General features: G+C 32.3%; 1 protein-coding gene across 1 annotated transcript in view; it reads left to right on the top strand.

The window, feature by feature from the left end:
* PCDH15 (protocadherin related 15) overlaps window positions 1–12,622 on the top strand; it is a 632,895-nt gene that overhangs the window by 572,057 nt on the left and 48,216 nt on the right. Inside the window, exon 27 of the mRNA XM_070432784.1 lies at window positions 5,955–6,170. Within this exon, the coding sequence (XP_070288885.1) occupies window positions 5,955–6,170 (216 nt within the window). The remainder of the gene's footprint in view (window positions 1–5,954; window positions 6,171–12,622) is intronic.

Raw genomic sequence — 12,622 nt, 5'->3', positions numbered from 1 at the left:
AGTCTGGGTGAGGGGCTGAGGGCCGTTTTCAGGCTGGCAGGCGACTGAAGCTCCCAACCTCTCCCTTTTTTCTTTTTTGTTTTTATTCTGGGATTTATTTACCTTCTATGGCTGTCACTGGAACTGAGAGCCGGCTTTAGCTCTGAGGCTCGGCTCCAGCTCTGAGGCCTCGGCTACTGAAAGCAGGTATCTGCTTTTGTTTGGCTTCTATAATTGAAACACTGTTGCAGCTCCAGCTCTGAGGCCCGGCTGGCTGAAAGCAGGTTTCTGGGGTTTGTTTAGCTTCTATAATTGCAACATTGTTTCTTAGAGTGCAGCTCAGAGGCCGGCAGCGGCAGGCGGGGAACCTTGGCTTCCTCCATCACTGGAGCAAGCAAGCCCCCTGTTCACTTCAGCTACCTGGCTGCCTGCGGACATCTTGGTTGGCAGTTAATTTGCATATCGCCCTGATTAGCCTATGGGAAGCGTGTCAGAGTTATGGTTAATTACCATGTTTGTCTATTATTAGATAGGATAGATTTTTATCTCCTTTATATATCTGGGAAGAATTCTTAAGACATTGAATCTATAATTTACTATTGTGTTTACTGGGATTTTAGTCCTGATACTTACTCTGACATATTGAATGCAGTGGTGTTAGAGTGAGACCTACCTAACTGTGCTATCAACTATCTGTGTGATGATAAGCAAGTTACTAATCCATCTGTTACTCTATTTCCTCACCTATAAAATAATAATGAAATTTACTCAATAAAAGGATATCATTAGATAATGTATATAAAGAATTTACATAGCACCTGGAAAATTGTAAGGGTTCAATAGATGTTATATCAGCAATAACATTATACAAATAATGCAAATGGATATTTTGGTTTAAAGAATCCTGACTTAGATCAGCCACTGACTTTAATAGGTTCAATGGCATGATAGTGGCAGAATTCCAGCTGCAGTTAAGGGATGATTGTGAAATAAGAAATTGGAAGCAGTGATTGTAGAAAAATATTCTGAGGAACTAAACTGTGAAAAATAGATATGGAAATTATAGATATAGTGACAGAAGTGGGTATAGAGTAAAACAAGAGTTTAGTTTTGTTTTAATAAGAAAGAGATAGATGTCTTATGGTCTGTTAAGTTAAAGGTTGAAAGTACAGAGATAAATAGAGCTGATGAAGCATTAAATGAAGAAGAGATGGGAGAGATTCAGGTGAAGGCCAGTTATTTTGTAACATGCCCTTCATGTTGGATGTTGAGTTTGTCTGATGTTTTTTCACGGTTAGATTTTAGTTATGCAGCTTTGGCAGAAATATGACAGAAGTGATAATGATGTGTTGTCCTCATGACATCTGATCAGGTGACACATGATGATGACTTGGCCCATTACTGGTAATATTAATTTTGATCACTGAATTAAAATAGAGTCTGCTAGGCTTCTCACTGTATAGTGACTCTTTTGCTTTTATAATTAATAGTTATTTTGCGGGGAAATATTTTGAAGCTATGTAAATATTTCATCTTCATCAGTCTTTCACTCACTAGTAACTCTTGCCTGAATCAATTTTTTTCTGAATTGGTTATTATTATGGTGGCTATCAAATGATATTTTTTTCCTGAATCCATAATTCCTTCTACATTTATTGGTATTATGCTGTAAGCAAGAGCCTTTTCTTCATTCCTTCACTCATTCATTCATTCAATCTGTATTAGCACACCCATTTCATTTTATTCAATAGATCATGATCTTTTCTGGCTATTGTTTATTTTGATGTTAGAATAGCCCCCTCAGGCTGGTTCCTTGGTCTTTTTGGTATAATCTTTTCATTAAAAGTGATGATCGCACAATACAGACTGTGTAGAAATTTATGTTGCCACTTAACAATAAATTATAAACATTTTCCATGTCATTAAGAATGGTCTGGGAGAGACCCCTCCCATGTGTGAAGGCCCTCATTTCATTAGCCAAGAACACAGCATGTAAACAGAAACAGAGGTGACATACCAAGCAAGAGCAAGTCTAGTGTGGTTGAGTACATTTTTATCCTGCCCCTACCTTATAACTGGCTGTGCAGCTATTAGAGAGATGTCTACACAGGATGTGAGGATACTTATTGTGGGGCTTCCTTTCACATAAAAATTGTCAGCAACCTGCATGTCAATCAACTGGAGATGGAATGTTATATAGTAGTTAAAACAAACTAGTTATACAGATCAATATGTATAAATGTGTGTACCCATTATATTACATTCAACAGTACACACACTTGTACAATGAATGCATATGTATTCAGAATAATGATGAAAAAGTCCAAGGCAACAGTATGTACTTAAATCATGAAAGTGGTTACTATTGGGAAGAAGAGGAATAAAATACAGAAGTGATCTTAAAGAGCTTCAATCTATAATATGTAAATTATACTTCCATAAAGCCATTTTAAAAGAAGACCTAAAATAAATATGGTATAATGTATAGACTTGATATGCCTGGGTTAGGTAAACAAGTGTTTATTATATTATTCTCTTTTATACACTCTTATGTTTGAGATATTTTATAAGAAATAAACATTTTTTATTTATGTATTTTTTTTGTTTTTTTATTTGAGAGAGAGAGAGAGAGAGAGAGAGAGAGAGAGAGAGAGACATTGATTAGTTACTCCAATTATTTATGCATTCATTGGTTGCTTCTTGTATATGCCCTGACCAGTGATTGAACGTGCAACCTTAGTGTACCCACAACCTTGGGGTATCTGGACAATACAATGCTCTAAACAGCAGAGCTATCCTGCCAGGGCCAAGAAACTCTAAGTGATCTATTTTTTTGAAAATCACATCTGTCTATTGAGTCTACCTCTCTATATAACAGAATGCAAATAAACAAACAAAAATTTAAATTTAAAATTATTAAAAGTAGGAAACAAAGAGATATAATACACTATGCTGAAACTCTCACTTTTTTCACTTCAACCAGATTTAAATTTGTGCTCTTGATTTTATGATCAATATTTTTGTGATTCATTTTGTATTTAAATATACATATCTTGCAATTTATTTCATAAAATAACATTTGCTTATTAACTGTATGATTGTAACCTATATAACCAACATTAATCAGTCACATTATATCTAGGTTTTAGTATTAAATTCATTTTTGGTTGAAAATTGAGTAGACTCAACATTAAGTTTGAAAATCCTTTAACTTGCTCATAAATATAGTACCTATTGAAATTTTTATTATTTGCTGTTTAACTTACTTGTATTTTACTATTGGGATAGTTGGGAGAGAACAGGGAGATTTGAAATAATGATAATAATCCTGACAATTTTTCTAAAATGAGATCTTGAGATTGCAAAGAGGATCAAGCTGATTCAAACAAATGGAAATTTAAAGTGGAATCATTACTAACAACATACTGCCAGTAGTTTTATATATTTTTTAAAATGGTCTAGTAAGCATAATTTTGAAAAATGTATCTCATTTTTGACAAATTGTTTCAAATGTACTGTGAAAAATAATAAAATAGATATTTCTAATTTATAATTATTAATTCCATAACCAAACTTGGCATTAAATAATTATTTGTTTCAGAAAAGTATGCTTTAAAAAAGTACCTTAATCCATAAGACAAAATATGGTGACTTGTGGTAATCATGATTAAATAAATTAACAATACTGTCAGTTAAAATTACTTTTTTATTAAAATTGGAAGTTAATCAGTAAAAACTGTGCAAAGAAGCTTAATGTACCCACAATCACAATGGTAATATTGTGACCACGTTTTCTTTTCTAAATGTGATTGTTGTGTTGCAGGGTCTATTTTTAAATGTAAAGGTTTAGAATATCACAATACAAAACTGAGTAAAGGAAGTCAGACAGAAACTTTATTATGATCCTATCAATATAAAGTATAAAATTAGGCCTAACTAATCAATGGTATTAGAAATCAAGATAGTGGTTTCCCTGGAGAGTTGGGTATAACTAGAAGGTCATGAAGGGATGCTGATAATATAATATCTCATGGAAGTGTATATTTTGCAAAATTTTATTTAGCTGTATACTTAAGATTTGTACATTATAGCATGTCTGTTATACTTCAGTAAAGTTTGCATTAGCAGTAAAAAGTTTATTCCTCGGGAAATGTCAGTGTTAATATGTTAAAGGATATTATTCAACCAAATGCTTTATTGAGTTGGCATTAGTCTAAAATTTTCTCACAGTATGTAAAAGAAATGTCTTTGATTAGTTGATTCAAACTCTGATTTTAACTTTTGTGGGGAATGTCCTTTTTTTTCTATGCTGTGCTTTGTTAAATGAATAAAATCTCTGGGGTTCAAAGCTTAAAAAGAAAAAAACTTTGATAACTCTTCTTTTCTTTGTTCTTTTTTTCCCTCTAAGTAATATTGTTGAAATATAATTTTACCATTCCTCTAATGCCAAAATTAAGCTCTACCATTATGCAATCCATACCAATCATCTAAAGAGATGAGCTGGTAGTTAGAGCTTATTCTATTCTAAAGTTGTAATTTTAACATCTTAGAAAATTATAGAAATATCTTATCCTGAAGTGAAATATCTGGGTTAAGTTACCTTATCTACCAGCTGGATAAAGTTATCCTGAAATATTTTAATGGTTAAGCACATATATCAATTTTGAAGCCAGAGAGTCAAGTTCATGCTATATCTTAATACACATTTATATAATTTATAGTATTGTCATTATTTATATACTAACTTTACCACTTACTATGGAGGTTTTGAAAAATCAAACCAAATAAAATGTCAGTTCTTTAGTCACAATAGCCGCACTTCAAGTGTTCAATACTCAAATGTACCTAGTGGCTACTGTATTGGAGCATATTTAAAGAATTTCCAGAATGTTTTACTGGACAACTAATATATATAAATGGAATAATACATTCCTCAGAGAGTTTATTAAATATTTCTGTTGAATTCTTAGCATTATGAAGGCAAATCATAAATGCTTGATCATGATATTTAATAGTCATATCATTGGTTAAAATAAGAATAAGCAGATAAAATAATAATAAAACCATAAAACTTACATATCTAGTATCATGACTAGCATATATGTAGGTTTTTATAAATTCACTAAGACTCTGTTAATCATTCTGCTTCCAAATATTTTACTATGAAATAATTCTCAAATTGGCATTCTGAAAAATGTCCCTGAAGTAGAATCCATAGACCAGCCCAATATGTAATGCTCATACTTTATTAAACACACACACACACACACACACACACACACACGAACCATATTCTAAGCAACTATTTACCTTATTACAATTCTCAATGCTAAGAAACCTTAACTTGTAGATTGTAAGTACCTACAATCCAGGAACAAATCTGGATAATTAGGGTATGGGATAATGTAAAAAATAAGTTGGATTAGTATTCTAACCCTCTGTAATTATGCTATGACATTAACTAATTAGAATCTCTTTAAGCAACTCTGAGCTTACAGATTAACAGCTCTGAACTTTGATTTGTCTTATTGTCATTGGATGTATTTTAGTGCCTTTATTTTTTTCCCCTTTTAAAAAATAGGTTAAATAAAAGACACAAACCCATGCTATGTCTATACGCAAGACAATGGTTAGGTAAACAGTGAGTCCCATCCTTAAACCAATTTGGATCTCAGCCCAGAGCTGAACCCATCTGGCATACCAATCAAAAAACCTGATTCATCAACTGGGCTCTGTTAGTGTCTATGTCCTTTTATTCACAGTTCAGTAGGTATTAGTCTAATGACAATCCTTGAGCCCTGTGGACACAAAGTTTGTAAATCTATCTAACAGCATCCAGAAAAGTAGACTTTTAGGAGGGCTTTTTGCATTATTATTACACAAGGAACAGCAATCTTACAAGCAGAAATAAGCCCTTTAATAAGGGTCATTTTTTCGCCTGATTATTTATAACTTGTGTTTGTTTCCCCTCCTAGGCTACTGATAAAGATACTGGCAATTACAGTGCCATAGCATACAGACTCATAATTCCACCAATCAAAGAAGGAAAAGAAGGATTCGTGGTGGAAACATATACAGGGCTTATCAAAACGGCCATGCTCTTCCATAACATGAGGAGGTCCTACTTCATGTTTCAAGTCATCGCAACTGACGACTATGGGAAGGGACTAAGTGGCAAAGCAGATGTACTTGTAAGTAGATAAATCTTCAGATGCCTTACTAGTCTGGGGTCAATGTTTTCAACTGATAGAACTTTTAAATTTACTTGAAATAGGCTTTCTAAAATATAAATGTGATTAATTTTATCCCGGTTGTTGATAGCTATATCTTACTATATAAAAAAAAATATAGCTTTAAAGTTGTTGGGTTGTTTTGTTTTGTTTTTGACATTTGGGAAATACATCATATGTTTTTATATATGCTTTTGACAACAGTGTCATAAGCATTGGATTTCTATTTGGTCTGCAGATCTCATTTTTAATACATATTAGGTTGGAGCTACTTAAATTTTTAAAATGCTTTGCAGAGTTGTGCTGTAGAAATTAAAATAATTTGTATTATTGTTTAAATTACTTTTAGGCCTTTTGTAACTAAGAAAACAAAAGGAATGTTCATGTTTCAATGGATTTTCTTTCTTGTTTAAAAGTCCCATTGATGACATTGATGATCCTTGACTAAGTTACATTTGGTTTCAGTCAATAATATCACTTTATTCTGACTTTTTCTTTAGAATTTAGGTGGTAAATTATTCTCAAGGGTGGCTTGCTATTAGCATTTATTCAAAATATTTAATACCAAAGCATCCATTCCATGGAATCTCTATCATTATTTGGACTTTTCTCTGATAAATCTAGTATAAATTATAAGTATAATTATTAGAAATGTTTGTCCCTTAAAGATAGAATCAAGTGTGTATATATATATATATATATATATATATATATATTTGCTTCTTACATCTTATTATATCTTCTTTTTTCAAAGCTTTCCTCATTTAATTCTCTGGACAGGTTTAACCTTCATATTATGCAGACATCAGTGATCAAATATTTTTCTTTTTAGATAAAGATCAATCACCATGATTGTGGTGGGTGTGAAGGCCACAACATTCTCATTTATAACAGTAAAGCTGCATAAAAAAACAGGGGCCAATCTAAGCCAAGAAGCTTTTGACATAGAAGATATTAAGGTTGATATAGATTTTCAATCAAATTAATATCTGTAAACATTAGGTAAAATAATGCTATTTCTCTTCCTGTTAAAATATGCACACTGTGGTGCTTTAAGGTTAAGTGATAATTTAGTATATTAAAAATAATTAAAATATTATAAAAATCATAAAAATGTAACTATATAGATTATATATATGATATGTACATAAGCAGTATGAAGTTTATGGGATTTTTATTTGGACTCTACAAGTTATTATGTGGAAATTATGAAGTATACCTTTAAAATTATTCAAACTATATTGAGAAAAATTAAATTAAAATAAATGATAATGTTCTATATTTATAATGTGACATATATATATATATATTTGCCTTCCTAGCAAATAATATTTGTAAGATCTAAAATTCTTTATGGAAAGGAATAAATATTTTATGAAGAGAGAACAACAATGTACCAAAACCAAGAAGAAAGAGATGTGATGGTAGGCCTGAATAACTGATAGATATTTACTCAGTCTGAAGAATGAGACTCAGAAAGTGACTAAGAGAAAGGGCTGAAGGTGGAAGTAGTTGGTTTATCTAAAAGCAGAAAGCAACATTAAAATTATTGGAACTCTTTCCTAAAAGCAACAAGAAACCATTTTTTTTTAATTTAGTAAGGGTGAATGAAGATAAGATTTTAATTTAGATAAAACGTTGCTTAATGCAAATGTGGTTCTCCCCTGAGGATACTTCTGCTGCCTTCCAAAATAATGGCTTTTGTATTCTGTTCTATATATGTTTGCCACAGTCTTCATACTACCTATTGGCAAAGTAGAATTCTCAGTGCACCACATGGCTGCTTCTAGATCTTTCCTTCTTCCCAAGAATCCAACCTTGATTCTCATCATCTGTGTCTCTGTCACTTACTCACTGCCTCACATTATTGCTATGATCACCCAAATCGTTGCTCAATCCCCAACATATTTCAATGAGTTTAGCTCCGGAGTTATCTCCAACAATTCTTCTCTCCTAATTTTTGGCAATTTTGTTATACACATAGATGAATCTTCCAGTATCCTGAACTTAAAATTTCCCTGAATGGCTTTCCTCCAATGGCTTTACCATCTACCCTATTAAAATAACAACCAGAGTTATTTTAGCCATTACCAATTACTGCAACCCCTCTGTAACCTCCTCCATTTCAAACTTCCCACTCTCTGACAATAATACTGAATGTGTTCAGCTAGCCCCAGCACTCTGTCCTCACCAGGATCTTTGATTCATTTAGCCTGCTATATTTTTACCCTTCCTCTAACCCCCCTGTGCTCTCTTTCCTGCTTACCAGTTTTGTAGTGCATTATCAATTATTAAAAGCACTCCCTCACATAAAAATTCAACTTCCTTGCCTTCTCTTCCTAAATCACATACACTTAGCAAAACCATAACTACTTAATTGCAACGTTCTTCTTTCTCTCATGCTGATTATGGCTGCAAAAACATGTACACTTATATAATTAGTCTTTCTTTAAATTAATGATGAAATCCCCCAAGTGAGCTCTTATTTATTCAATAACCACACTATATATTTCCTGGTTCATTCATACTCCTCCTCTTCTAGAAGAACTTGTTTCTTACAATCCTAATTAATTGGCAACATAATTCCCTGAGAGGTAACATTAAAGCATTTAGAAGGATACTTTGACAACTCCCATCACTAAATCCTCCTACCTACCAGGATTTATACTGACATTCTTTGCATCATTATTATTATTATTATTATTATTATTATTATATGGATTCTCTATGCATTTATCAGGAACCATTACCTTGACCTGTGCAACAGATTCAAATCCCACTCACCAACCCTAGGATATTGTTCTAACAGCTCTCTCATTTTCTATATTCATCATTAATTTCAATCCCCCCTTTATTTGATTATTCCCATAACCATGCTTTTTTTTTCTTTTTATGTTCAACATAAAACCCTCTTACTTTACATCTCCTTCAAGCTACCACTCATTTCTATTACTCTTTCCAGAAACATTCTTTGTTAGAGTTGACTAATTTCTCACCATCTAATCTCTTTCAAACTCTCTCTAATCATAATGTCAGTGCCAATACTCATCCAAACTCATTATGTCAACATCATCAATGGCTTCTTGCTACTAAATGGACTGGTAATTTCAGTCTTCATCTTATTTGAACCATCAGCAGCACTTAGATGATTATTACCTTTACTAGGCTTTTGGGCCACCATTCTCTCTTTTTTACTTCTTACCTTACTGTTTACTAATATTCCTTCTTGGTTCCTTTGCTGGTTCAATTTCTTCTCCTCACCCTTTAGTACTGAGATTTCCTAGAGCTCAGACAGTAATTAATTCTCTTTTTTACTTGTACTCATGACTCAGTAAATTCACCCAAACTCATAACTTTAAAATATCATCTATATACTAAAACATTAAAATTATATCTTCACCCCAAAGTTCATTTCTAAAGAGTGGACTCATTAATCTATTTGTACTTGCAACAATTACACATTAATATCTAATAAAGATATCTGTGTAATGTGTCCTAAACTGAACTTTATTTCCTTATCACATTTCTTTCATTTGTAGTCTTCCCAACTTCACTTGATGCCCAAATTATCTTTGAGTTCCTTCAGCTAAAATTTCTTGATTCAATCCCTTAGCAAATACTGTTATTACCGTACATTATTAACTCCACATTTTTCAACATTTCTACTGTTTAAACTTGGTTGAAACCACTATCATATTTCACCTATATCATTGCACAAACTCATTACTTGCCCTCATGTTTCTATTCTTCCTACACTACAGTCCAGTTTAATTATAACAGCCAGTGATTCAAATGTAATTCAGCTCCTGTAATTTCCTAGTTCAAAATCTTTTAATATAACGCCAATTTACCCAGAGAAATGTTCAAGTCATATATGAGACCCTTGATTCTGGCCTCCGGGAACCTCATTTTCTACTCTTCTCTCTCTTACTCATTCAAACCCAATAGTATTGGCCAAGTTGCTTTTGTTCAAACAGTCAGACATGCTCTTCCTTAGAGATTTGGCAGTGGCTCTGCTTAGAATGCTTCTTCTCCAGATGTAGCATCATGATGTAGTAACAAAGAACACACACCTACCTCAAAAGGCTATTCAAACATCTCGTATTTTCTTAAGAAAAGTGAGATTATGCTAGAAACCGTGTGAGAGAGACAGTGACCACCCCAGGCAAGAAATGGTGGGCCTCTAAAGGTCCAGTATGTTAGCTATTTGCCATGTGTGGCTTCTCAGCACTTGAAATGTAACTAGGTTGCATTAAGATGTACTGTAAGTATGTAATACACACTGAATTTCAAGGTCCTAGCATGAAAAAATGTGAAATGTCTCCTTAGTAAGTTGTTTTATGTTGATTGCATATTGGAATGATAATGTATTAAATACATTGTGTTAAATGTATTATTGAATTAATTTCACTATTTTTCCTCTTTGAGTGCCAGAAAATTTAAAATTATATATCTGGTATGTATTTGAGACTCAGATTCTCTTTCTATTGGACGGTACTGTCTAAAGTATATGGGAAAAATGGGTGAGGGCAAGGAAATATAAGAGGTTTGTGATGAAGAATTAAAAGGACTTAGGAAATAATGTAACTTGACAATCTCTTGTTTTAGAATTCAAAGCTTCATACATGATACTTTCTCTTTCCTTTTTTTTTTTTTTTACCATACCTAGCAACAAATCAATTTTCACAATAATAGGTATATTTTCTTTAAAATCTTTCATGAGTAGTCAACACACAAAGAATAAAATTAAGTAATTTAATAAGCAGAATTTTTATGGTTTTGTATAACAAACTAACATGTATTTCTGATACTATTTACATAGAAGCTATACTGGAAAAAGTAACAAATAATATTCAGTAATGCTAAAGATTCAAATATCTCTTCTATAGATGATGGGAGAAACTAAAGATTCAGGGATATAGAATTTTTTGAAAATCAGAATTTAAACTATAATAGCTTATTCTTCATTTGCATAGTCCAATATATACACATTCTATATAAATCATATATTAATACTTTTAAAATATTTAAAATTTTAAATGTAACTTTTAACAGGTAAATCTGAAACAACTACTTTTGGAGTTAAACACAGTAAGACATTTTATTTGAATTATAAATTTTCTGTCTTAAAAATAACAAAAGTATGTTTTCAAAGGTTATTAAGATCAGAAAATCTTTTAGATAAATTGTAAGATTAATATACATATATTCCAGAGGATCTGAAATCTTAATTTATTCTGTTGATTCAGTCAGAATATAGTCCCTAAGCTCATTAACAAATTGAAAATTCCCTTTGAGTCAGTAATTTATCTTTCTGAGGTATTACTGACTATTCTTAAAAGGCAAATAATAGAGTTACTTATATCTGCTAGGTGAAATTTTGCTTCCAAATAGGGTCCCAGCACATGAATTGATTGCCTTTCAAAAGTTTTCTTGTAAAAAAAAACTTCAAAAGCTCAGAACATATATAAGAGGAAATTCTAAAAATCTGACAGCCACATGTAATAGATGCCTATGTATTTGTCATGGTAGATTTACTGCATAATAAAAAACTCCAAAATTTCAAAAATTTAAACAAACAAATGTGATTTTTCTCTCATATGACTGCAATGAGAGTGTATGTGGTCGAGTGATGTTCTCCACGGCTTTCCTACAAATGGAAACACGGGGACTCGGTTTCCTTCAACTTATGATTTTGTCCTTTTCTATGACTTCTTTAATAGGATAGAAATTGAAAAAGAAGAAAAGGTTCACACAGAAAATTCTCAAGCAATTTCTTTCTTTTCACTAACTTTATATCTGTCAGATCATGTGGTTCCACCAAACTACAAAGGAGGTTGAGGAATCTGTTCTTGTTGAGATAACACTCCATGGCTACTATTTGTTCCAGGCCGTTTGCTTTTTGTCAGAATTTCTATTCTCTTTTTTGGACATTGTCTGATCCAGTGTTGAAAGGGGGCGGGGGGAGGTAAGAAAGGGAAGAAGATAAAGAAGAGAGGGAGAGGAGAGTGGACAGACTAAGGAAGGGAGAAAAGAAAGGAGAAAATAATTTTATAAGTGTCATATACATTTTTTAGAGATTTTTGCCATGTATACTACCAAAAACAAAAATAAGCAAATAAATAAACAAAACTAAAATATTTCTAGGTAATTTATGTCTCTTTTTTTCACTCAGGACCAATAAGAAAAGAAAATGTTGCACAAAAACTGTGATAATCTATTTCTAATAAAATTAGATGTGTGTGTGTGTGTGTGTGTGTGTGTGTGTGTGTGTGAATTTATAAGCAGGCAAATGTAAACATTTGGTCCCAGACACCTATAATGAGTTAGGGATGCAAGGTTGTAACTGCCAATGTTCACTGTTTGCTCATAGGTGCCTGGCTTAATATACACTGCAGAACCCGAATTACTGG

This window comes from Myotis yumanensis, unplaced genomic scaffold (genome assembly GCF_028538775.1).
Source record: "Myotis yumanensis isolate MYYU_CA2020_CCGP unplaced genomic scaffold, mMyoYum1.0.hap1 SCAF_13, whole genome shotgun sequence".
Taxonomy (NCBI): domain Eukaryota; kingdom Metazoa; phylum Chordata; class Mammalia; order Chiroptera; family Vespertilionidae; genus Myotis; species Myotis yumanensis.
The sequence above is the reverse complement of the archived record's forward strand: the minus strand, read 5'-3'. Positions and strand labels throughout refer to the sequence as shown.